The sequence below is a fragment of the Lissotriton helveticus genome, chromosome 1_1 (assembly GCF_964261635.1).
Source record: "Lissotriton helveticus chromosome 1_1, aLisHel1.1, whole genome shotgun sequence".
In the NCBI taxonomy this organism is placed as follows: Eukaryota; Metazoa; Chordata; class Amphibia; order Caudata; family Salamandridae; genus Lissotriton; species Lissotriton helveticus.
This window is the reverse complement of record NC_136057.1, coordinates 678,375,262-678,402,101: the sequence shown is the minus strand read 5'-3', so window position 1 is coordinate 678,402,101 and position 26,840 is coordinate 678,375,262. Positions and strand designations below refer to the sequence as shown.

General features: G+C 46.5%; 1 protein-coding gene across 2 annotated transcripts in view; it reads left to right on the top strand.

Annotated features, from left to right (window-relative positions):
- HSPA14 (heat shock protein family A (Hsp70) member 14) overlaps window positions 1–26,840 on the top strand; it is a 440,582-nt gene that overhangs the window by 250,594 nt on the left and 163,148 nt on the right. For both annotated transcript variants that reach the window (XM_078674199.1, XM_078674200.1), the window contains one exon: window positions 4,978–5,139. In XM_078674199.1, coding sequence (XP_078530325.1) covers window positions 4,978–5,139 — 162 coding nt within the window. The remainder of the gene's footprint in view (window positions 1–4,977; window positions 5,140–26,840) is intronic.

Genomic DNA, 26,840 nt, shown 5'->3' with positions numbered 1-26,840 from the left:
CCACTTTGTTGCCTTTTAAACTCCTGTGCTTTCACAGGCACACATGCAGCCTGCTTCACAAGACCGCTTTCTGCCCTCCTGGAGAGACGTTCCAACGACTCTCAGTAAGGCGAACTGCAGGCCAGGGAGGTCTGTCCTGTAGGAAGCCACTTGGTCGTTAGCCCCAAAAGGCAGGCTTTAAAGGGCAGCTGCCTTTGAAGGGCAGATGTGTAACACCAGGGGTAGGGCTTGCCCCATTGTTGAGGTAGACCGGCTGGCACGGGAAGCAGAGAAGGGGAAATCAGTTGCAAAACGGTTTCCCCCAGGGGTGTGTAGCCCTTTGGTAGCCACACCCTGGGGGTGGGCTAGTAAGGTCTGAAATCCAAGAGAGGGATCTCACCATTTTGGAAGTGGGTGGAGTGGTGCATCCTGGGATAGCCAAATGCCACACTCCACAGGAATTAGTAACCATGTGGGAGGAACCTGGTAGCCTATAGGCTACCAACCACATCTTGTCTGAGTATAAAGTGGGCACCCCTGGCACCTAGACCTCCGATTTCGATCAACTTGGAAGAAGGACAGCCCTGCTGCATCCAATGACCAGCAAAGAGAGGCTGCACAGACGAAGACTGCACCTGCTGCCCGTGGTGGCTAGCGTAGAGAGGGATTGTACCTGCCATGTCCTGCTCAAGGGGGAGGTATCTCCATATAGGAAAACTTCATGGCTTGACCCCGCATCCAGGACCCCCACACCATCTTTGTGGACAGAGGAATCCATGCAGGTAGACCCCCATCAACCACATTGTATCCACAGCATCCTTAGAGCATCTTCAGCATCCTTCATCCTTTGCATCACAACCACTCCATAGGAATCCATTGCAACACAGATATAGTGCCTTGAACTTCTGAATGACTGCTTCTTCTTTGAAGGTAATTGTTCTTGATGATCTTACTGGTTCCCCTGACTAGCTCCCTGCCAGAGTTTATCACCCCAAATATTTCTAACCAACTGCAGTGACCCTTACCTGAGTTTTCTTTTAAAACATTTCTAAGTGTCCACTTTGTTTTCTTTGCCAAGGCTTGCTTGCGGTTGGTGAAAACTACACCATATAATACACCCCATTGCCGCACAACCCTCTCGCAGGAAGCTACTCAGGGTGTTTATTCAAAAGGTGAGCTCCATTGGCGAACCCGCCTTTGGTGGGCAAATGGCAATCACACTCATAAACGGTTGGTCCATTGTTCAGGTTGTCAGGCTAGCGGGGGAATGGAGGGGGAAACCAGTGCCCAAACCAGTTCTCCCTTGTGCATGTAGTCCACAGGTAGCCACACCACTAGGGTGGGCTACCAAGCTCTTAACATCCAAAGAAGGGTTCATATATCTTGGAAGTGGGCAGGATATTGCACTCTGGGATTGCTAGATGCCGCACATAGCTGAAAGTCATCACAGGGCGGGAGGGATCTTGGTAGCCCATTAGCTAGTGACTGCATCACCCCCCAGGGCACTTTCTAGGCATAAATATGGCACCCTGAACTTCAGATCATGACGTAAATGGAGAAAGAACCAAAGAAGAACTCCCCTGCTGACCCCTGGACCTGGCAAGAGAGGTTGCACCAACTGCTAGACGAATATATGACGATACAACGAATTCCGTTGCAACGCATGCCTTTACCACGCATGCGTTACAACGGAATTCGTTTACCACGCATAAACTTTTCCTCGACTATTTGCGTGGTGACGTCATACGTCGTTAAGAGAAAACGGCCTTTTTTCCCGATTTCTCTTAAACGACTCTGATGCCGACGTGACTTCTGGTGAGTTGTTTTATTTGGGGGGGAGTCCCCCCCCAAGCCCCCCCTTTTTTTTTTTTTACCTTTACCACATCTGCCTTTACTACAAACATCGTAGTAAAGGCATGCGTGGTAAAGGCATTAGTGGTAACCACGCATGCGTTGTACTGCATGCGTGGTTACAAATTTCGTGGAAACGGCTTCGTTGTAAAGGCCGTTTCCCCTGCTAGACTGCACCTGCCACACCTTGAACTTGAGCCTGTGGCTCCTGGAAAAGTTGCTTCCGAGCCCCAGACCAAAAAAGTGACTCCAAGGGTCAGTCAGATGACCCTCTGGAACCAGCACCAAGGCCATCAAAGCTGAAGAAGCCCACACTGCAAGACAGAAGCCACAATCTGCGAATCACTGCTGACCGTTGCTGGGTGACCCAAGAGACCGATCCTTGATGGACAAAAGTTGCATTCAAGTCTGCTTGACAAAGGAGTGTCGTCTGAGTCCAGTTAATTCACCAAAGAGGGACACCAGCCTTCACCAAAGGATGCTGCTGGACCCGTGTACCCGTGTACGGAGATCAGTAGCCCAGCCACAGCAGACATTCTACTTGTTCAAAGAAGACTTTAAGGGACACCAACCCCTGTTGTTGAAGCCTCCCCACCTTACTCGGTGTCAGATTTCTTTTGAGTTGTGTGACTTTCTAAATGTATACGTTTGGTGCTTCTAAATGCTTTTCACTAGTTCTTTTGTTTAAGTGGTGCTGCTCGAAGCCACAGCTACCCACGGTTGAGCTAAAGGTTTTACATACAAGCCTGACTGGACCCAAGTTAGTTTTGACAGTGTATTACACAGTAAGGCCACACAACCATTCCATATGATACACCACAATCCTCACATTTTATTTACAGGTAAGTAAAAATAGAATTGTGTATATATATATATATATATATATATATATATATATATATATATATATATATATATATATATATATTTATATATATATATATGCAGCAACAGCAGTTTTCAAAGGCTCCGCATTACATCGACCCAGGAAAACCACACGAATCCAAACGTAGATAAAGGCACAGAGTTTATTAAAAGCTTGAGTCCAACAAAATCTGACGCGTTTCGGGCATCCGCCCTTGCTCACAGACAGAGATATATATATATATTTAGCTAGCACATATTGAGGCTGCGATATGATTCTAAAGTTTTGTATAGCTCCTGTTTTCCAGGTCCTATATTTATAATACTACTCTATGACCTTTGTTATTCCATGGGACTGCGCTCCGAACTATGAGGAGAATTCAGAGCTTACACAGGGAGATGATGGATGAAGCGCTGAAACTTTTCATACACTCGCACTAGTCACAGATCTGGGATGAATCCACCATCGTTCTTTAACTCACTTCGCCACCCCAGTTCAGACATAGCTATATGCAAATCAGTCTTGACCCTGTGCCTCATGGGAAAAGTCCAGCCCTAACTTCCAAGCCATGTCTTCCCTGGACCGGAAACAAGCATCCTAGGACCGGTTTCGGGCTAACTGCCCTCATCAGCCTGGCTCGCGTGAATCCAGTGGCAAAGTGAGCAAGGGACCCACGTCGGGGCATACCATGCCAACTTAAGGCGAACAAACCAAACACAAGGCGATGGACGGAGCGCTGAAACGTTTCAGACACTCACCCCAGTCACAGATCTGGGTTGAATCCATCATCGTTCTTTAGGTCACTTTGCCACCCCAGTTCAGACACAGCTTGTCAGTCTTTGTTTTTCTGCAATGACATTCTGCCACAAGGTATTGGGCTGTGCTACAGATACACAAGTTCCTTTACTGATCGAACCATGGGGAAAAGGTTGAAGCCTGTAGAGTTTAACGTCCCAAGAATAATCCCAAATCCACCAAATTAAGTCTTTTGTGCAGACCCAGTTTCCAGTGTTCATTGTCAAGGATCCAGTTAAAACAAAGTTCTGTTCACTGGACTCTTAAATCTACTAAACAGTATCTGCTCTTTATCCTGTTCGGTATAATATCTGTATCTTCATGCAACCTCTTGGACTACTGAATGAGCTTTAGTTTCCAGATGTTGTTATGCTGACAACCCTTGGATCCTTCTGAAGGTCAACAACCCTTCATTCAGCATCAGTTTAACGCGGAAAGAATTCATTACAGTGAATCAGAATTGAACAGCCGCCAATTTCTCAAGCTCTGTCACGAAGACCGAAATCTGGTCTGGGGTAATTGTCCTATTTAATCTAAGGCTGTCTTGCCCTTCTAGGAAAATCTTTCTAGTCCTGCCCCTGTGGGTGCAAATTTTGGAGTTTGGTTTGACCAAACGTTATCATTCAAGAGACCAATTCAGAACACCGGGACAACATGCTTTTATTTCCTCATAGCTCCAAAGCAGAAACAACTACTTGTAGGATTCCTGGAATATCTGGTCTTGGGGCTGCAGAGGATCCAAAGCATGGCGATGCGGCTGTCCTTTGGAATGTCTTCACACTGCAGCACTCACTCACTACCTTTTAAGTTCTTTGTCTTTGGTCAGGTACATTGGGCTTTCTATCAAAGAGCCCTGAGCTGCGTGGATGTCCATTATTAGTAGCCGGGGTAGCTTCTACTTCTTGAGTGCGCCTCAGTACTTCCCGCTACCATCATTCCCAGGGGTCATGAAGGTGTTGGGAAGAATAGAAGGTAAACACAACTTTCAGAGGCACGTTTCATTCTGTATTTGCTTCTTCCTTGTTCTTTACTGACTCCTTAGTGCAAATAGAAGGCTGTGGAGGGGTTAAAGGTAGGGCAAGGATTCAACCCTGTGACGACTTTTATGGTCCATGTTTTATGACGACTGGTCCACTAGCCCCAGAATTTTGGTAAATCGATATCTATGCATGTGAACCTGTAAAGGATTAATTAGAAAGTTATTTGCCGAAGGAAGTGGAAACCCTCCATGGGGTAAATCTCTATGAATCTGCAGTTTGTGTGTACCAGACCTATCTTGCTGAAATCAGTGCAGCAATGTAGAATAATTATTGGTTTCTATTACTAAAGTCTTCCATAAGGATTTATGTAACCCATTGTCAGCCGTACCATGAGCAATTAGAATGCTCCTAAAATTGTTGTTTTCGCATTTATTTTATTTGTTTAGCAGCTAAGTCATAGTGATCTTTCACATTAAAACTGTTTTATTCTTAATTTTACCATTCAAGCAATGTCCTGGTCTACAAGCTGGGTGGAACATCACTGTCTGTTACCATTATAGAAGTAAATAGTGGGATGTACCGTGTTCTCTCCACCAATACAGACGGAACCATCGGTGGAGTCTACTTCACTGAAGCGCTCTCTCAGCATCTGGCCTCTGAATTTCAAAGGTAAAGAGTGATCATCTGATCATGTGCATATAGTTTGTATGTTAAACACAGTGACTTAAAACTTAGTTTGTGGTTTTCTAATTTTCATACTTAATCGTGTATTTCATGTATTTCTATCACGTTAGTGGTGTTCCTGTACTGCTAGTGAGAGTCAGATTTTTAAATGTGGTCTCATAGTTAATTTTCTGATTCTGGACGGACCTTAGAGACCATGGTCTATTTCCTGGCACCACAACATGGGCATACTTTCTAGTTATGGGTGACTTATTTGGACATCTGTGTCTTAGTCGCTTTTTCTCGTAAATTTAGGAGCATCTATAGGCAATTCAGCCTGAAGTGTGCAGATACAAAACATCCCCTTCTTTGAATTCGTTCTTGTATGTATTTACACTATGGACCTTGGACATACTTATTCTGCATTAACATTTTAATCATTGTATTGTTGAAACTGGAAGCAAAATATGCTAAGTTTTCATTGCCTATTCCATATGTATGTGGGGAAAAAAGCTGCCAAACATCACAGAACCATAGAAATGTGGATTTGAAAATTGTTTTAAGCCCCTTCTGTGGTACTGGACCATCTTCCACGAATTCACTGCTCATGTGGTTGTGAAGTTTTCCTAACATTCAGCCTAAATGCTATTCTTTTTTAAAGTTTTCATTAGTTCTTGTATTAATATTATCGATCCTGTTTAAATATATATATATATATGCGTTGCAATTGTTTCTTCTGATACCAACGTAGAAGACGCATTTCACAATCTTTATTTGTGTAGAATTCTGTTAAGATGGCCCCTCTCTGTCCCTTTGTTCTTTACTGGTCACCGGTCGGAAGGTTTGTGGCAGCTTTATGTCCGCTCCAAATTACCTTCTCAGATCTCCCTCAGACCCACTAGTGTCTTTTGCAAGCACCACCCAGGTTTAGACCATCCCGTTCCTTCTACAAATACACTTATATTTTCTCCTCGCTCTGGTGACAACTTTATCCTGCTAGTGGGCGGGGCTCACTTGCATGCAAGTAGGCTCACATGCAGACTGTGACCTTTGCATTGTATTGTATCTGTGAGATTTTCCTGCCTAAAGTCCACCCCTCTAGTCTGGCTGCCGGTCCATATATAATTTGCGCTAATCTGTTGCAAAATGGGAAACATCCTTTACATCGCAGTGACGACACCGCGATGAATTTAGAACGCTGGCATTACAACGCAAGCATTAACATCGAATTCCACTGGAGGGCGCTATAACCTAAGGAATAGTAAGATTTACTATTCCACCACCTTCCGTACTGTACGTAGACTGGTGTTGGAATAGTAAATCTTACTACTCCTAAGTCCAGCGCAAGTCGTTGTTATGACTTGCGTTGTAAAAACTGCGATGTTACATACCGCGATCATTTTGATCGCGTTTTAACATCACATATTCTTGCAAAATACTACAAGAAGGAAAATGAAGGCAGAATGTCCTAGACAGGACTTGAGACAGGAACTTCCCTTTTGAGATTGTTTGTTTTAAAAAAAATAAAACTTTTTTATTAAAAAAAATAGGCATGTAACAATTAGAACATAGCATTGTTCGGGTATTCAGTAATTCTCATCACGGTAATACATATAAAGCTCATAGTCACAATACAATATGGATGTTATTGGGAGTTCCGTACTATCAAACTTCAACAGCAGTATCGTCTCGGCTCCTAGGTCGTTCACATATATCCCCCCAGAATGTGTTCCATGGCCCCATATGTGCGACCACTTCTTCGGACATCCCCTGGAGACATAAATGGGTATCTGTCACCATACACCAGTCTGTATCCCTGGCCCAATCAGCAATCCGAGGTGGGTCCGGAGCTCTCCTCAGTCGTGCAATATTCCGCTTGGCCACTATGAAACCCAAAGTGACCCAAATTCTCTCCTTGGCATTAAGGTCAGTAGGGTCCCATATGTTCAACTAAACCAATTTGATGTTGCATTGTATCGGTTGTCCCAATACCTCTTCCATCATGAGTACCACCCCCTCCTAGTATTTCTGAATTGTCGCACATTCCCAGAGTGTATGGATAAAGGTGACATTGTCGTGCACAGCTACACTCTTGGGCGTAGACCATATGGACCAATGAGGGTCCTGACAAGTACGTTCTATGGAGGATCTTTAGTTGGACCAATCGGAGTCTGGAGGAAATGGCAACCTCATGGGGAGAAGCCACCGCAGCCCGCCACTCCTCATCCTCCAAACCCACTACTTCATGGTCCTATTTGCCTCTCAGGCGGGTCAGGGGATCGGTCATGTTATTAATAAGTTTCTTATATATAAGAGATATAGCTTTTTCGAGTAAGTCTCCATCTAGGATCCTGTCCTCCAAAGGGGCGGAAACAGGGAGGACAGTACCTCCCTGTTGGTCAAAGCACTAGAAAGATTCCCTCAAAATTGGATCCGGGTCGGGTAAGAGAGGTCACGTCCAGGTTCCAAACGGGTGCCTGGCGGAAAGGGCGGTGTGCCAAGTCGCCATCACCCCCCTCCCGAGACCCATGGTGCACATAGTGTCACCACCTTCTACTAAACTTGGTTTCTCTCCAATTTTGAGGGAATCTTTCTAATTTTGGCCATTTTTACACTAGTAACCAGGGGTGGTGGGTGACATTTGAAAGTGGTGGGGCGCAAAGTGATTTGCATACAGCACCGTAGCGAGCGAGCGAAGCGAGCGAGCATGAACCCCAAAAGGGGGGTTTGGGGGGATAACCCCCCCCAAGAATTTTTTTTGAAAAATCGTGCATTTTCAAGAAAATTTGAGAAAGCAGGAAGGTTAATAAAGCAATTGTGAAAGTGCAGTTATTACATTAATAGATGGCATAACATAGGTAGTTGCTTATTCAGTATAACCACAGAGCTTCATACATTCCGTCCTATTACAGACTCCGATATCAGCTTCAGCAAGGTTTCCAACAGCATAGCACCCCTTTGCTACATACAGATTACAGGTTCAGCCACATGATGAAAATAGCAACTTATTCAGTGTGATAATTAAGGGAGCAGAGCGCATGGAAAACATATTTAGTGATGGGCCGAGCAAAACACAACAAACAAATTAACTTCTTTCATCTCCTTTATTTCAAACCATTTACAGGGCTCAGGTGTTTTAAACCTTGTGATAACAACAAGCTATTTTGGTGAAAGCATACTTAGAAAACTTTATTTATGTATTGTAATTGTAGACTGGACCAAAAAAACGAGTGAAGGGGCTTCACCAAATCAGATATGAAGATATGGCTCCTTACCCAATGCAGATTTTAACATTACAAAAGCCCTCCCTGTGGGTCTACTGACCTCAATAGTGTCAAGCTGGGCAGTGGCAAATTTGAGGTATAAATCTTTTGTGATGGTAACATCCCCGGGGCTTAAAGTGTCATGTGCAAAGAAAAGGTCTGGCCTTCCTATGTCCTGGAAGGATTCCTTTATATAACGTATCCACTGGATTTTTTTTACCATATTCCAAGGCCAGACAATCTGCTAAGATCAGGCTGGTTAAACCCTTATCTTCACATGTCCACATCTTTATGCAGCAAAGTAAGGGTCTAATTACCACTTGGTCCACCATATAATCAACCTCAAAGTCTTCATGCACAGACCAAGCTGGCGTACCTTGGGGGACTCGCAGGACCCGATGCAAAAACTTGTTTTCCACCACATGTAGCCTATGAGAAGGGATGTACCCCCAAACCTCACTGCTGTATAACACTTTCGCAGAGGCCTTGGATTTGCACAATTTTAAAATGACCTCCAGTGCCCATGATCCCAGTCTGCTAGCAAAGGTTCTAATAGCACCCGCAGATTTGTCCAACTCGCTAAGCTTCGCATTTAAGAGGGCTCTCCATTGTAACCAGTCGTTGAATAACACACCCAAGTAGGGAAAGACCGGAACCGTTTGCGAAAATATGGAGACCAACTTTAAAACTTTTCATCCGTGTCCCCCGACGTCTGGCAACTAATACAATCAACTTAGCAAAATTAACAGACAGGTCCAGCCTGTCCATAAAGGAGACAACGCCGTCTATTAAAATCTGCAGGCCGCTGGCCGTGCGATCATAATTGTCAAGGGATTAAAACACCACATTAATATTTAAAGGCAAGCCTATTAGTTTTATTAAAAGATCACCATCTTAATAATAAAAATAACTTTGATTTGATAGGGAATCATCAGTAAAATCAATGCATTTCAATGCCATATTTAAAGATTGTGAACAATAATAAGAAGCATTGAAATGTTTAACAATAAACATGAAGATTGTGAACATTAATAAAAAGCATTGAAATGTTTAATAAACATGAAAGCAATTTTTTATTGAATGCAATGTTAAACATGTGTTAGAATCTTTCTTCTTCATGTCTCAGTCCTGATAATAGAGCTGTAAGACCAACCACAAAGGGTTCCTGCAGTCGGAAGATGAAGAGCAAATACTCTAGCTTCAAAAATGCTTGAAATTATCACAAGCTTTTCCTGCAGTCATGTCCTCTATACCCCAAGAAACATAGGGTCCATTTTTGTAAGCTATTTTTAGGGGCCGCAACACTCCCTGCAACTTACCCAAGCACTTATAAAATACTGGTGGTATCACTGCCCAGATTTGGGCACCACCATGCAGCAACATTTATTTAAAGTAGCCAAAGAAAGGCAGGGTACGGTGTTCCCGGGGATGGGGTCGCCGGGGAGTACCACAGCTTGGAGAGGGGGTTTCAAGCCTCTTGGCCCATATAAAAATAGATGCGCAACATCTTTGTTGTTGTTGAGACAGCCATTGAGATCTAATCTTTTGATCCGCTGGGTCCACTCATCCTATGCAGCATGTAAGATACATAGATTTTGAACTGTAATTTAAAAACGTACTAAACAGATTTACACCAAATAAAAAAATGCTTTCTTGCTAAACATCTAGCTTGCTGCCAAATTTGGAGTATTTCTGTTCAGTCCTTTTTTTCTGCATCAGTGTTCAATTCCCCCTTTTTCCTAGGCCCTGCTTGATGGGTCACCAAAAGAACTTTCCAGGAAAGAACCTAGGTTAATGAGACTATTTTTTGAAAGTTTTGTGAAGATTCATAATACGGCGTCAAAGTTATTGGGAAACCCCAAAATCTATTTCCTATGAAAACATAGTCCTAATTATAACTACCCAGTTGCAAGTGTTACTAGGTAGTGTGTGTATCTATCTAAATATACACAAACACACGCACATATATATATATATATATATATATATACATATATATATATATATATATATATATATATACACACATACACACACACACATATATATGTAATAAATACATATATATGTGTATATGTATGTATATATTGCACACCAGGTGCTGTCAGGAAACGCCGTTTGCCTGCCTTCAAGCGCCGGTCCCAGCCGTGGCGACAGCTACCACGATACAGCAAAAGTTCAATTCCACAAGATAGGAACGAGGCGCCACACAAAATTCGATATCTGGTAGGTTTAATCACCAAACAACAACACGTTTCAGCCGCAGAAAGGCCTTTGTCAAGTTGTTTTACGATACCTCACAGTCACCATTTTGTATGCATGATGTCACAATGGACATAGAAGAAACACTACGGTCCGTAATTGCGGATTTCACCAAAACAAAACACATAAACTCTTTTATACATGATTATGTCTCTAAAAATGATTATAAATCATTATTGAAATTCTGTTGTGTGTATTTACATAATTTGGTACCGCAATGCCGATTTGATCATCATGATTCCATTTCTTCACAGATTTAATGGAAAGGGAAGAAAAGAAAACCGAAAGGAATTGCTGGTAAAAGCATCCATGTTCTTTCTCTTCATTAATTTAGGAGAAAGCGACGAAAGGAAACATAGGAAAATATACACCTTAAGTGCTGCCTTCCCAATGACATGTACCAAGTGAATTGTTGAATAGAACATATATACAAACAATGCAAAAAAATATTATAGTACAAGTTAATTCATTAAATTGATTAGACGCTTGGTTATACACATATTCAATTAATGCCAAGTGGCCCATTATTCTCGATGTGCAATAAATCATAATTTCATATTCAATCGAATATTTAGTCATGTGAGATATGTTTGTTAAAGGGGTTCCTCTAAATCATCCATAAAATATACTGGTGAAACACCCACGTATGATAACAACATATAGCGCAAGATCAAACAAACTGTAAAGACTAATGGGCAAGCATTGGGGACTCATTCAATCAGACACCACAATAGGTAAAACCATTGGCAATTTTCCTGTCATCACATATCGGAGACCAAAATCCCTAAAGGATAAATGTAAATGTAAATGTAAATGTATTTCGATTTATATAGCGCACGTTTCACCCAGGGGTCTCAAGGCGCTTGCTTAGGGAACCCGTCCTGGTATTCCCCTGTGAGAGATACCCCAGCAGGGTATTCACAAGGTGAAAGCCAGGCATCCCGCCGCGAGGGGCCGTAGTGGAGATTAAGCAAGCTATTGCCCAGAGTCGCAGAGTGTGACCCCGTAAGTCAAGTAGGCACCGGAGTGAGAATTGTCGAGGCCGTGGAATTTTTGAGCCCGAGACCCGCCTAGGCGGGAAATCGAACCCTGGTCCACGGCTGATCTCAGCTTCCGGGTCTGCCGCCTCTAACCACTGAGCCACACTTCTCCAGAATTGGTCCAAAGCTACCAAAATCCTGAAACAAAATCTACATGGCTTCAAACCACCCAGGAATTGTACAAATGTAATGCCTGTAAGGCTTGTAAATCCATCTCCAGCTGCAAAACCTATAAAATCCACAATGGGAGAGAAAAGTGCCCCTGTTTACTTTTCTTTTTGACCTGATCTTCCTTTCCCTTGAGTATCTCCGTTTCTTGCATTTGTCTCTGTTGCTTTTTGTGTTCATGTAACATAGAAGGTTTGTATAGCACATACTGTGAACTGAGGCAGTTTTAGGAGCCTGGCTGAGTACAGGTTCTTGATGGGGTTCACAACAGGGAGTGCAGGTGCATGATGGAGAACATTGTATCTGAAGCTTCGGCCAGCGCAGGTTTATCACTCTCCCTGTCAGTGGATCATAAAGGTGTTAATTTTTATACAATCCCATATGTGCCAATTGCAGAGAGATTGTGTGAGAGAGGGCATGGCAAAAGGGAGGTGATGCAAGGTAGGAGATGCAGAAAGACATAGTGAAAAAAACTGCTATAAAAGGAGGTGGCGTAAGGAGATGCAGGCAGAAAAGGGATGTAATGGGCTAGCAGTGAGATACTACAGAGGAAAGTGTGAAGGGGGAAATGGGAGGGACACTTTAAAGAGTGCTACTCCTTCTCTCCACAGACCTTATTATTGTTTAATTCAGTCTCATATTTCAAGATTTAATTCATGCTCAATGCTAGCTATTGTCAATATCATGCAATTTCATTCATTTATCTGATACTGCTAGTAAGCACTGGCAAAGACGGCCTGGCTTGGTGTGTGTTTGTTGTTGTTGAGTGATATGCCTGGTTGCAGTATCAGAAATATTAAAGACAGACATCTAGGTACTGCTCATGTGGCATGCTGTGTGAAGCACGCAATTCTCGCTGCCATACATAAGGCCATTCACAGATACACATATTTTGCCCAAAATAGGAGGTGTTGGGTGAGGTGTGTGAGATTCAAAGATTCCCAACTGCATCGATGTCCAGAGCCATGTGCCCTTCCTCATTAAACCATCTGCTTTTGCCTGTGAACATGTACAACCATGCTGGTTATTTTTTCTAATATTAGCCCATTTTGCATATACTTTTACATTTACATGCAGCTGTTTTGGTTTTATTTTGAAGGTATAGTGTTTTTCCCCACAGGTGTTACCTTTCCAACTTCTTACTGCTGGCCCCTTTCATAAGGCAGCTGTTTTTTGCACTAGCGCTAGGAGAAACACAGAGGTGCGCCATATTCTTATGAATACAGCGCATCCCTGCATTTAAAATATGTCAGACCTCAGCAGCATTGCCAAATTTGGCGTAGCACCGCGCTCAAAATTTATTTTGAAAATATGCTCCTGAGTGTCCTACACCACAATAGAGAAAGAGTAGCCAGGAAGGGAGTGATCAGGCTATTAAAATGAGAATGTTAGATGGTACAGCAAAATATAAAAGAGATTCAAACACCTTGGTGTACAGAGTACCCTGCCTATGGAGCGCATAGTGAACCTTTTGCATATGAGAGTCTTTCCTGCTTACAAATAATGTAATGTGAACACCAAAGATTCAGAGACAAGTGCACGGTAGTACTGAGGGGCACAGGAAGCGAGTATATGCGATGAAATCACAGCAAATACTGCAGTTTGGTATAAGTGATACTGCCCATGACATGGATTAAAAAATACTTTGGGCTGAAGTAAAAGTTGCCGTTTTTGGTGCAGAATAATTTACAGCTTCTACCACAAACGATACTGGCCCTTTATTCAATGTATTCTTTCCAGATTCTCCTACTGCACAAAGTATACATCAGCACGGACAAAAATAATCTGTATTTTGAACGGTGCAATGGGCCCAAAATGCTAAAATTATGTGATAGCTTTGTGTCATAATGATTTTCTGCTGTAGGGATCTTCGCGTGACTGCACTTTTTATTTTGAGAGGGAGCGTACCAGCAGGTCTGAGCAGATTGTGCTATACTGAAGTGTGACGTAAATCGTGTGGGTGACAGTCTGGATTTGTGCAAATACTTCTGGTACATTATTGTGCTCTGCTGCCTGTCTATCGCCTTCCGTAACTAACGGCATGAATAACAAGGACAACACATCTCTGTCGGCGCCGCCTGCTCCTTAGCGCCCTTTGCCCGGACCCCCATATCCTTTAGCGGTGTGCGCGGCATGTGTCTGTGAGAGACAGAGACTGAGTGAGGAAGGCAGGCAGGCGGCGCAGAAGTTTTTATAACTTGAGCCCATGATGAAACGTGCAGGCCCTCCTCCCTGGCTTGTGTGAAGAAGGAGCGTGCCTGTGTGTGAGAGAAAGTTTACTCGCTTTCCTCACGGCACTCGCCCGCGCCGCCTTTCCTCTTGTTATGTTGGGAGTCATGCCTTTCGCTTTTGTCCCCCATCTCTGCGCGCGTGTCCCCGTCAGGTGTGAGCACTGAGCAGCCACTGCTTATTAATTATTAATAATAATATTTATTAACTTACCAGCTCGAGTGACGGTCTGTCTGACAACGCCGAACTCAGTGTCAGACTCTAGTGCGCAACAGCGCAACTACTGGAAACGTCACGGCGCGCACGTCCCCGACGGAGGGGGGCACAAAGACTACTCGCCCTGGTGCCATTTCAAAGGACAGGGCCCAGCAGACACACCCCCTGGTCCCTCTCAGTCAACTTGACTAAGTTGGCGCTAAGGCGCATGCGCGGGCAAGTTTCCGCCCGTAATTAAATTGCGCAGCAGAGTCAGTCGACTTGTAACCTAACCCAGCCCCACCCCCTGCGCACTCCCTATTCCATCGGGGCTGTCCCGGTCGGAACTCCTGAAGCGCTGCATTTTATTTAGGTGCTCCGTGCTCTCTCTGTTGCAGCCGCAGGTGCGTCCACCAGGCTTAGTGGGGCTACGCCCCTACGCCCCAATGGACGCACCGCTGCTGCTAGTAACCCCAGGTTAGGGTGGGCCTTAGCACGCCCATACCGCCGGGGTTCTTATCGCATTATACTGGTCCTGATGAAAGCCTGACAAACTGTTCATTTAAAAGCAGAAACATGTTGACCAACACCTTTGGGATACAAATAGACTTTTAATTTGGCCCTTTATCCTACACTCTTGTTTTTACTCCTGTTTAATTGGCAAAATGTAATAAAGCACTTTTTTTTAAATCAAATGGACTTATATCACTCTCACTGAACCAGCTCCGCAGTAATCTGGCGTTGCAGCACACTAGGGTGGCATTTGGCCACTCCTGGTGGGGCCCGATGATGCATGTCACCAACTAGGTTGGTGAGTGAGGGCCTTCAGATAAACCAAAAGTGGTTTCATTCACGAGTTAACGTTACAGTGAATGTGGATATATGCTTGTTCTTCTTGTATTTCTGAGACACTCCTTTGTTGTTTTAAAAAAAGAACAATACCATAACACAAATACAATCCCCCCCACCCACCCCACAGACGTGAAAAACATTTCCCCGTACCCCCCTCCCTGCCTCCCTGCTCGGCAGTGACAAAACCTCCCGCCTCACCAACTAGTAGAGTGCTATCGCCCACCCTCCCAGAGACTTACGGGTTTGTGTAGCCTAACCGAGCACCCCTCCCTGAAAATTGTCAGACGATAATCACACTAACATTACATGGATATGCTAAGAGCAACAGCAAGAACCTAAGATAGATCTGATAACGCACACATAAGTGACAGGGGATCAAGCAAGTCTTGAAGAGACTAGTTTGACAAAGTTATCTATAAAAGTCTGACTCAACCCTTGTGTGTTTTAAAAGATGGGCACCCCTGCCATGATCAACTCTAATTTTCGCTGGTATTTTAATTTTTTTTTTTACTCGTGTTTATGCCCAACACACACGACAGTCATGTGAATGCACTGAGACCTAGGATGTGTGAAAGGTTCTGAGACCCAGAACATGGCTCTGTGGTCTGGAGTGTCATCCTTCCGAAGACCTGAAACTACTGTCTGTGACCGGGGACATCATCCTGCAGCAGTTTTGCCAGCATACTATTTCTCTGATCTGTATTGCAAGACATGGCTTTTTCCTGTTCTTGCAGGGTAAAATGACCATTGGCGTCACTTGGGTAAATTGTTGCTACCATGATGTGTCCGGTCCTGTTCTGACATCCCAGGGACAGTGGTATGTGCACCGGGTGTATATATTGTGAAGAGTAGCGTGAGCCTACATTGATTGAAAGTGTGTGACTGTGAGGCTATTGGGATCCATTTTGATTCATCCCTGCTAAATTATGATGCTAGATAGAGGCGGAGGGACAGCATCCCCAAACAAACTAGCAAAGTGTTTTGCTGGCTTTCCTGACCTTTGGGTTTATCATCAGACTGTATGGTGTAGGAGCATAAAGTAATTGTATCTTCCTGATCATAATCCCATCGTGATTGATGGAAGGTGAGGGAATTTGGAGACAGAGATTTGTTGTACAGAAGGAATCATCCAGGCAAGGCCCTTTTGTCTCTCCTAGAAGTGATATTCCGAAACGCCGATGGCTACCAGATGCACAGTCTTTACTAGTGATTGTGCTCATGTTTTTGAGATCTCCAGTTTGAGACACCCCTTGTGTCTACCTGGTGTGGAAACTAAGTAGAGATTGTGATTGCTCTGCACAGGAGTGATGCACTAAGAGAGATCACTACAAAACAGGGCCCAGTGGCATGTGTTCTTGTGGAGCTCTGTTTAACGTAGAGCTCACAATGCTATTGCAGGGCCCGGCAGAGGCTGAATGTACTGGGCCACTGGCAGAGTGAAGGCACTGTAAAGCAGAGAAAGCATCTCCGAAAGCCACGGGTCACCTAGCTGTGCTGTAGGTCACACTGAGGCATAGAACTGCTTTGGCACAGGCAGGCCGCAGTGGACATCTGGTGGAGTTACCGAGAGTGGAAAAATAGGGGAGAGTTAGGGCTGCACAAAAGTGCAGTGCCTGTGTCGAGGAAGTCTATACACCCATATCGCCCTATCCCCAGGAGCTGGAAGTTTTGATGACCATGAGTGGAATACCCATCATTCCCCCATAGTAGCAGTACATGGTGAAGAGAGACTACAAGGGACAACAGGGGGCAGAGTGGAAGACCTGGGTGAGAAGAGCTTGTAACTATGCCTAATCTCTATATGAAAACACTCAAGGATAGAAAAGGAGCAGACTTTTTACCTCCAAAGAAAACTACCAGTGGTCAAAGAGACTGTGAGAACATTCTGATAGACTTCTAACTGTAGATTCTTCCCCTTTTGAATACTCCCCAGGCATTGTACTGGATACGAGCAATCTTCAGCAGTACTGTTGAGCGCCAGCAGGTGATGTCCGAGGCTCTGCGACGACGACGTTCTGGGCTAGATGTGATGTGTGCAGGCGTATGTAGGTACAATCCATGCATGCCGACATCAGTTTCTTTCTTTCTACACCTACATATGTGGATTTGCTGCTACTCCTGCTCTTATTGAGACACTTTTATAAAAATATTATACAAAAGTCAACGTGCAAGGGAAAAATGTCACCTCCCAAATCTAAAAGAGTTTAAACCCATAGAGAATCTCGTAAACAAATGTCTGTGACTGGTCCACAAGTGGTTTGCCTTTGTCTGGGAGGACCACGATTCCATGGCCTGCAGTGAGTGTGCCTCGATGCACGCCAAGGCCATTGGACACGGAAGCAAAGTGATTAGTGAACAAGAATCGCAGGAACCCGCACCCTGCTTGTTGGACTTGGCCCTTCTGGGAGGTTCACCCCTGAACTTTTTGCTTTTTGTATGTGACCTGGGGATGGTGATTTTTGGTTTATGCGCACTTTCACTGTGTCCCAGTAGAAAGTGCGTGTGGTGAGATAGGCCTGCCCTTCTATAGGAATGCATGGGGAATGTATGTGTCCATGGTAGTTCCTGATGTGTGGGGTGTGCAGGCCCGAGTTTGGTATGTGCGAACTCGTGAGATTGAATGCTGCGCAATGATGTGTGCGGCGTAAATGTGTCTAGTGTGGAAGTGCCACTTCTAGACATGGGTGTGCGTGTGCAGTGAGTGTGCTGGCGTGTGATTGGCTGGAGCTGGCTGGTGAGCCTGGCTCCAGGAGTCTGGATGGGTCTGCCCTGGTGGTGAGTGTTGAGATTAGCATGTGTGATGTGAGGGAGTGGTGCACCTGGGACCTGAATAAGGCTGGGCTTTCCCCACACAATGCTGGCTCTGCCCCCTGTGGTGCGACTGATGACCCTAGCCTGCCTGGTGAATAGGAAGGGTGGCTGAGCACATCAAGAGTGTTCCAAAACCAGCTGCAACTGGTTTTTCCTGCACCCTGAGACAAAGGGATTTAATGTATAAAAAGGGGCTGTGTCCCCTTACAAAATGTTCTCTTCCTGGATCCTTTTCCTGAGGGGGGGCTGCTGCTGCTGGGCGCCAGGAGGACCGCCACTGGGGATTGCCTCCCTGCCTAGGAGGACCCTGTGAGCTGGCTCTGGGCCCAGCCTTGTCCCCCCCCCCCCACCTCCTGGAGGACTTTTGTCTGCTGTGCTTTGCCCTGGACTGGGGTCTTTGTTCCTAAAGCGCCTGGGCAGTGCTGGATTTCCCTGCCCAGGAGCGCTGCTGGTCTCATTTGCAGCCCGGCGCTGTGATCCCGTCCTCGAGGGATTCCCCGGTGTGGGGATCCCCCTTTGTGCCCCCAAGCGAGTGCCCACCTTGCATTTGTGCCGCTCGTGGCATAATTTAGCTAAATGGTGGCCAGCCCGCTTTATATTTAAATTAAAGAGGGAGCCTACCCCTCGTGTGGCCCCGTTTATTATTTAACTCGAGGGAGCCTACCCCTCGGTTGATTCATCCCCCAGCCTGCAGTGCCTGGGAAGAGCTGCCGCTCTGCCCGCGGCGACCCGAAAGTACTGGGGCAGAAAACCGGAAGCAGGAAGCGACGGTAGCCAACCCCGCGCTCCTGCGTAAGCTGTGCTAGGCATCACCGGTCCCCTGTGTGGAGAGGGAGACCGGCAGTGTCCCCCGCCGCAGTAAGCGAGGTCCCGATGTGAAGGGGAGCCCCAGAGTGCCCCGATGAGCGCAGAGGAGAGGAGCCCCCCTCACACTGAAGAAAGCCGGTGAGTGAAAGCCGGCTGGGGGGGGTAGAGTGAGGCCACGCACCCCGCCAGTGCATCTCCCCAGAGCGTCCCCACTGAGCAGCTGAAAATGCAGGCGGGGCTCCGGAGTTGAAGGAGAGCCCCGCGCTGCTTGAAGAGGCACACCAGCCGTGTTTCCCGCCCCCGCCCGACACCGGTGAGTGGAGCAGGGGGCGATTGTTCGCAAGTCCCCCGGAGAGGGAGGACACCAGTGACTGGGGCACCATTGTTCTTTAAAGACCCCGTGGGGGCCCGGGCAGTTATTTGTTCTGAGCCTGAAAGGCTCCATCGTAGTGAGGGGGCATATGCGATTTTGAGCCCCGAGGCTCTTGGGGTGCATTTTGGCATTTCGAGTCCCCCGAGTGGGACTCCAACGTTCCGGGCATTCTTTATTTAGAGCCCACAAGGCTCCAGCGATCCCCGGCATTCCTGGTGGTAGAGCGGCCCCAGCTGGCAGCGGGCTGCTCCCCCAGTGGTGGCAGCATTGATCAGAGCCCACGAGGCTCCCAGGAGCATAGTTGTTGTGGCCACCGAGCCTGCAAGGCTCACAGGTGGTTCTTGGCCCCATTGATTGTTTGTTTAGGAGCCCCCCAGAGAGCCAGGAGGCACGCTGGTGCCAGGCTCCCTACTACAGCTGCCCAACACTTAGTGGGCAGCTGCCACGTTTAGGTTTCTTCTTTGGCTACCTGCAGCCTGCCCTGACACAGGGCGTTTCAGCCCCAGAGAGGCCAGTTGGCCTGGGGACAGCTATATGTTTTGACCTAATGTGATTTCTGCGCAATTGTTTTTCCCTACACCTCTGAATGTTGTGATGCATTATGTGTAATGTTCCTATGCGTATACCCCTAAATGTATTGTGATACTTAGGTGGCTGCTCTTTCTAGTACAGGTGTTGCTAGTAAGGTTCTGGTTCCCTGCGTGACATTCTCCTAAGGTGGTTAGAGTTGCGTAGGTGGTACTCTGTTACCAGTGATTACTGGTTGTGTGCTCTATTTCCTATTTTTTTGCTACAGTGATTTTATATTCTAGGTTCTAAGTGCTATTTCCAACAAGTATTCTAGTTCTAAAAGTGCATATTCCTGACAGTGGTCCATGTGGCCCTGTCCTGTACATATCCCCTGTAAATTCTGCCCGTGCCTGTTGGCACATTGTAAAGTGTGTGTTTTTATCTAATGTGTGTTTGCTACAATACAAAGGCTATTTTTATACATAACCTTGTGTGGAGTTTCCTTTGTGGTGGGCCTTGGGTGTTGTTGCTGGGTGCACGCGCAAACGCTTAACTCACATTGCCTCCAATTTGGCCTTACTGCTCGTGTCACGTTAGCAAGGGGTTGAGCAGGGGTCATCAAGGCGTGTAACTCCCTTGCTCTGACTTAGAGTGGTGGTCTCTGACTGGTTTTGACGCGAGCCTTGGCCAGCCGGGGATCCCATTTCTAACACGGCTCAATCGAGTTCTAAAGGTAGGTCCCAGCCCCAGCATCGCTCCTGCGACCAGTCGCCTTTACAATCTAAGCCCCCGAGAAAATCCAAGAAGTCCAAACTCTTCTCCCATCCCACCACTCTCTGAGAAGACCACAAGGGTGTCATTGTGCTTCCTGGTCATGCTCCTTACGTTGCTCTATTTCGGAGTCAATTCTGTCCTTTGTTCCACAATACCCTGATTTTCTGGGGCCGTCAGCGGCGCTGTAACAAACCAAGATCTTATGTGAAGTCAGGCTGTGACTTTTTTGTACGTTACCGGCTCCCCTGGTGTGCCTGCAGGCCCCAATGAACCAAGAGGCCTCTCAATTGGGCTTCCTCAGCAGGTCTGCCCTTTGTGACAGGTGGGCCCTCTGTATTCGCTCAGGGCTCCGGACCATCTCCGGTACCTGTACCCTCATCATGCCATATTTCACCCCAGAACCTAAGCCACCAATGCAGGAGCTTTATCTTCAGACAACGACGGGCAACCCATAGTGCTGTCCGACACCGAGACACCGCTGCCCACCCCTGCCAAGATCGCAAGCTTCTTTATCTGAGCCACAATCTCTTTATCACCCTTCTAACTCCGACACAGTGCCTCTCCCTTCTGGAAGGCTCATGCCCTTCATGTGTTCCTCACAGACTATGGTATGGGTCTCCAAGAGCTCCAGAAGATACACACAGTCAACCCAGAATTCTTGTGGCTGCGGAACCTGCGGGAAAGGGCAACAGTGACAACATGCAGCCTAGTCTTTAGCTACCGCCCCCTGCCCACCCACCCCAAGCCTCTTAAGTGTGCCGTTGATGACACCCACCCACCCTTTCAGAGGCAGGATCCAACACTTTCTGCCAAAGTGGCAGGAATTGACCTGGTACAAGTGGGTCCTGAAAATTGTTCCGCAGTGTTACACTTCCCATTTCTTGAGACCATTGCATTACTTTCACCATTAGCACCTGGCTGACAGAGTATCACCTGTCGCTCTTGTACATGGAAGAACAAGTTATTTCGGCCAACAGAGTCATAGAGAGCGTGCCAGTGCAAGAAGCTGCTCATGGTTATTATTGCCGCTACTTCCTGGTGCTGAAAAAGGATGGGAACCTCAGTCACATTTTAGACCTATGCCCTCTCAATGTCTTTCTACAGAAAGACAAGTTCATGATGCTTGCCCGTGGCCCAGGTCTTGTCTGTTCACAATCCTGGAGACTGGATGGTATCTCTAGAACTGCGGGATGCTTACTTCCACATATTTGGCCCACAGATCTTATCTACGGTTCACGGTAGGCCATGAGCATTTTCAGTTTGCTGTGCTCACTTTTGTCCTTACTAGTGCCCCTTATATGTTCACAGAAATGATGATAGTGGTACCAGCACATCGTCGGAGGTCAGGGGTTCCAGTCTTCCCCTACTTGGAAGGCTCTCTCAAGGCATTTGTCAAACACCTCTAGACTGCAGCAAAACTCCTGCCATCATTAGGGTTCTCTATCAATGTGCCACAGTTACACCTTAGTCTTTCGCGGATGCCCTCTTTTATTGTTGCCATTTTAGACATGGTGCAGTTTTGCTCCTATCCACCGGTGATGAGAGTACAGGACATTTGGGCTATGATCTGTGCTGGATCTCAGTGAGAATGACCCTGAGGCTGCTGGGACTGATGGCCTACGGCATCTTGCTGGTAATGCTTAAGTCCCAACATGCACTACTCAAGTGGGATCTTTCAGATCTGGTTCAAATTTCAAAGGAGGCTTCAAAAGCTGTGCATTTGTGGCTGTAGGACAGCGGGTGGGTCAGTGGCAGATCTCTCTCCTTACCTCAGACAGCGCTCACAGTGGTTTGGGTCAGGGAGGTCATTTGGGCGAAGTGAAGATCAGGGGTGGAGGCCCATTTCCATATCCATCCTTCTTGAGGTGAGAGACATCCACTTGGCTTTGAAAGCCAACCTGTCCTTCATCAAAAGGAAGCTGGTGCCGGTGTTTATGGGCAGCACCACCACTATGTGGTACTGCAACAAGCAGGGCAGGATGAGGTTGTAGACCCTATGCTAGACCACCAAGGAATTTTTCTGGTTGCGTACAACTTGATGCATTCCTTGAACACTGAGCAAATTAATTAAGCCATTAACACCTTGCAGTTCAAGAATGGCAGTTACCAAGAACACTAACTCTATCTTTTTGCTACTGCCAAAAATGTGCACTGTCAGCATTTTTGGATGTTGGCGTTTCCGAGACGTTTCTCGCTCAGAGATGCATTCTGCGTAGAGCGGGACTTGGGACTCCTTGACACCTTCCCACCATCCCACCTATACTTCTCCTGCCCCAAGTTCTGAAGAAGATCAATACCAACTGGGCGTAAATCCCTCTGTTTGAGCACAGCGAGTATGTAATCTAAACTTCTGAGAATCAGCATTTGTACAGATACCTGTTGAGTCTTTCAAGCTTCTTACGGTTGTCAGACCAGCCATCATTATTTAAATCACCCGCTGTGATGCATTGTTTCCTCGTTCTGTGTTTGTTATCCCCCACTGTTACTGACATTCCTCATGTGCTCAATACAGTCTTTCTTGTCACTATAACATCAGCACTATGGGTAAGTGAGTTGCAGGCCCTTTCTGTTAACCTGCCCTACACCACGCTGTAACTGGATTAGCTGGTTTAAAAGTTAAGTCTGTGGTGAGATGTTTTTATGAGTAATACCTTTGGGTAACACTCTTTCTGGTAGAGAGACTATCCAATCACAGAATCCTCACCGACCTTCCCACCTTTCCATTCTGTGAACTGTTCTCTTTATATTAAAAGATCCCAATTTAGGAATCTGCACACTGGTCACGACCACGTCTGTGGTCGTGGAAGTATCAAGAATTCACCTGATGGGTGGTGCCTCTGTAGACCTGCAGATGGAACATCTGGTGCAGAACCACATTGACGCGGAGCTGCAGGCACCAACCGCTTGCACAGGGGTTACTGTAGAAGGTTTTTCATTTCCAGTTTGATGCCTATGGGAGTATTTAAACAGTGTGGAATCTGCGGATGTATGACGGTACAACGCGAGGTATTACCACGCATACCGTTACAACGCAGGTTTTTCAACGCAAGTCGTTACGGCTTGCGTTGGGGGGCGCTGGATAGTGAATAATTTAATTTACTATTCCAACTCCAGGTCCTGTGGATAGTAGGGAAGGTGTTGGATAGTAAATTAAACTATTCCCTATCCTAGAGCGCCCTCCAGCGAAGACTTTCGTTGTAATACCTGCGTTGTAAAGGTACTTCGTGGTAAAAGTTTCGTTGAAAAGGATGTTCCCCGGAATCTGCAGTTGGACAGAGTCTCTACCAGAAAGAGCTCTAAGAAAAGGTAAGTAACTTGTTCCAAAAGCACATTCCTCCTGTGAGTTGACACACCTCATTGTCCTATTATCTTCTCCAACCACCCCTTACCCTCGTACCCCCTCATCCACCACACCAGGTTTAGATATGTGGGCACTGTTAGAATGAAGCAACTAAAATACCTCACACCTGAATGCAAATTTGACAGGAGACAGTGGTGACTCTGGACAAAAGAGTAATTGTTATTGGATGATGCAGTAAAGGACACTCAGATGGACATCAAGTGTCTGCAAGAAAGTGTGACTGAAGAGGAAAACTACAGTAGTCGTCTCGGACCGGATCAGAGACTTGTGTAAAAAGGCTAGACGAAATGAAGAGTGCCCACAGAGCCAGAAATATCAGGGTACTTGGTACCCCAGAGGACAGTGACAACTTGAAGGTTGGTGGAGATTTTAGATACCTATTGCAAGCACAGAAGCTTTCTCCCACCTAAGGCACCAGTGGACGCCATAATTGTAACCCTGAGATGAAATTTTTGAAAAAAAAACAATTCATGAAGCGATGTAGAAAGGCATAGCATTCCTTGGGAATAGTCTAGTAAGGTTCTTTCTAGACACCTCCAAAGAAACAACGGAGGAGTGAGAAGGGAATTGGAAGCAATATGAAGGGACTTTGTGCCAAATCTTTCCCTGGCCAGACTTTCGGTGGCGACTATTGGTAAGCACAAATTTTTGTGGGATCCAGACAATGCAAAACAGTTCCTGTCATCTGTACAGAGGAGGGCGACCCCCTGGCACTCATGCCAATACAATATCCTCAGCAGTCGCAGGACATGCACCAGTCTGACACTACATGATCTTTGCCATATGTGCATGAAAGTACAAGAGGCAACAAGATGTGTGACACGATTTGTGATGCTTTGACTCTAGATTGGATGGTCCCTGAAAGACTGGCCACTTTAAGTGTTCTGTAGTTGCCTCTACAGGGACAAATCACAATGGTGCACAGTAGCACAGGGTGTGGGCACTTTCCCAAAAATCTTGCTTTCTCCCTCTTTGAAGGATCTTGTGAGTGACTGCTCCTATTGGTGATATCCCCTTCTTTTCAATCCCTTGGCACCCTCTACACTCCGCTTGCACTCTGCCCTATGCTTTCTGATTTTATTTTCCTATCTGACCTCTTTCCATTTGAAGCGTGAGTGGCAACCACTGGCTTGATTTGAGGACTAAAACGTAGTGGGTGGAGGGGGACTTATCCATGAGAGATGAAGTGGACTGTGATGGTGCAACGATATGCAAGTTGCTGGGGTCCATCCACTCTGAGATCCCGTGCTTGCTGTGTCACTAGAACGGAGTTACACCCTACTGGTGGTCCATATAGGTCGAACCTGGTCTTAGGTAGCTTGTGTTCCCTTTCAGAAGGAGCATGGCAAGACATTTCGGGCTGTTCTGTTTTATTAGAGCAGGATCAGTACAGATTTGCATATGGTTGATTCCTGTTTGGGGTGGCATAAAAATGATGGACTGAAATGCTACCCAGAGTGACTACCAGTAGCCAAAATTAATTCAAGCATTCCACCCGTTACTTTTTGAGTACCTCATTATTTTATTGGAATCAGTATGTGAGTGCTATTTAGTTGCATGTAGAATATTCAAACCTTTCTTGAGGGGTAGATGGTTGCCTTCAGGCCCATGTAGTTGACTACGATTGTGCTCCTAGAAGTGACCAAAGGCTTAAGTAATAGGTAATGTAAAAAATGTTATTTTCATTTGTTACTTACAGATGTAACTTGTTAGAAAAGGGGGTCTCAAGTTGGCACTGGCTGGTGCCCCTGTCCAAATAGGGACCCTTCCTCGTAAGTCAGGGCAAGTGGGTCACCCCTTTTCGATAACCCCTGCTCAACCCTGTGGTGCATGAGCAGTTAGGCCTATCTCAGAGGCAGTGTGTGAAGCATTTATGACCACGTACAATAAGGCAGTAATGACACCACAAAAGGACACAACTCGGGTAGGTATAGAAAAAGAATATCTTTATCTAACAGTTTAACTCAACTCTCAAAGCGCTTCAACAATGACAATTCACGTCAACCCATAGGGACTCAAAGAGATAACATCTCCACCAAAGCGTAACACTGTCTGAGTTCAGGGACTGGGCCTATGCGACCTGTTGCGCACCACGTACCTGCTGTTGAAAGGTGGGACAGCATGCAGCTTTTCAAAGTAGCGGAGATGGTGACAGGCGGACTCCCAGTGACCACAATATGGGGTGGCAGATGTGAGAAGTTGGCCTGGTATATGATGTTCACTATTCTAGTGAGCACCTTGCACCAGTACAAACAACCCTTATGGTGATGGTTGTAAAGTCAACCTTATTGACCAGCTATCCTAGTGGTAGCATGGACAAAAGCAGTCTTAGGCTAAACTCAAGAGGGCATGGGAAGCCAGCTGTTTTACCATATGTAAACCTTTTAATACTAAAAGTGAGTGGGGCGACCAAGCCCTCCACAGGGCTTGGTCGCCCCACTCACTGCTGCCGCTCCTGCCTGCCTTTGCCGCCTCCTGCCTGCAGATTCCTTCGCTCGCTGCCCACTGCTCCTGGGAATTTCCCGCTGCTCCTGGGAATTTCCCGCTGCCCGCTGCTTCTTGGAATTTCCCGCCGCTGCCTCCCTGTGGCCCCGCCCCCCTGTGATTCCATTCGCCGCCCCGCTCCCGCCACCCAGCTGCTCCTCTCTCCCGGCTCCTTACTTAAGGGGACCGTAGGGGACCACAGAGTGTGACCGCTCAGCCCTCCACAGGGCTTGGTCGCCCCACTCACTGCTGCCGCTCCTGCCTGCCTTTGCCGCCTCCTGCCTGCAGATTCCTTCGCTCGCTGCCCACTGCTCCTGGGAATTTCCCGCTGCTCCTGGGAATTTCCCGCTGCCCGCTGCTTCTTGGAATTTCCCGCCGCTGCCTCCCTGCGGCCCCGCCCCCCTGTGATTCCATTCGCCGCCCCGCTCCCGCCACCCAGCTGCTCCTCCCTCCCGGCTCCTTACTTATGATGCCCCCAGAGCGACCGCGCAGCGGACGCGCGCAGCGGGAGCGCCGAAGGTGCGCCAAAGGTAAGCACGTCTGCGCCCGTCCGTGCCTGGCCCGCGCCCAGCGCCAGG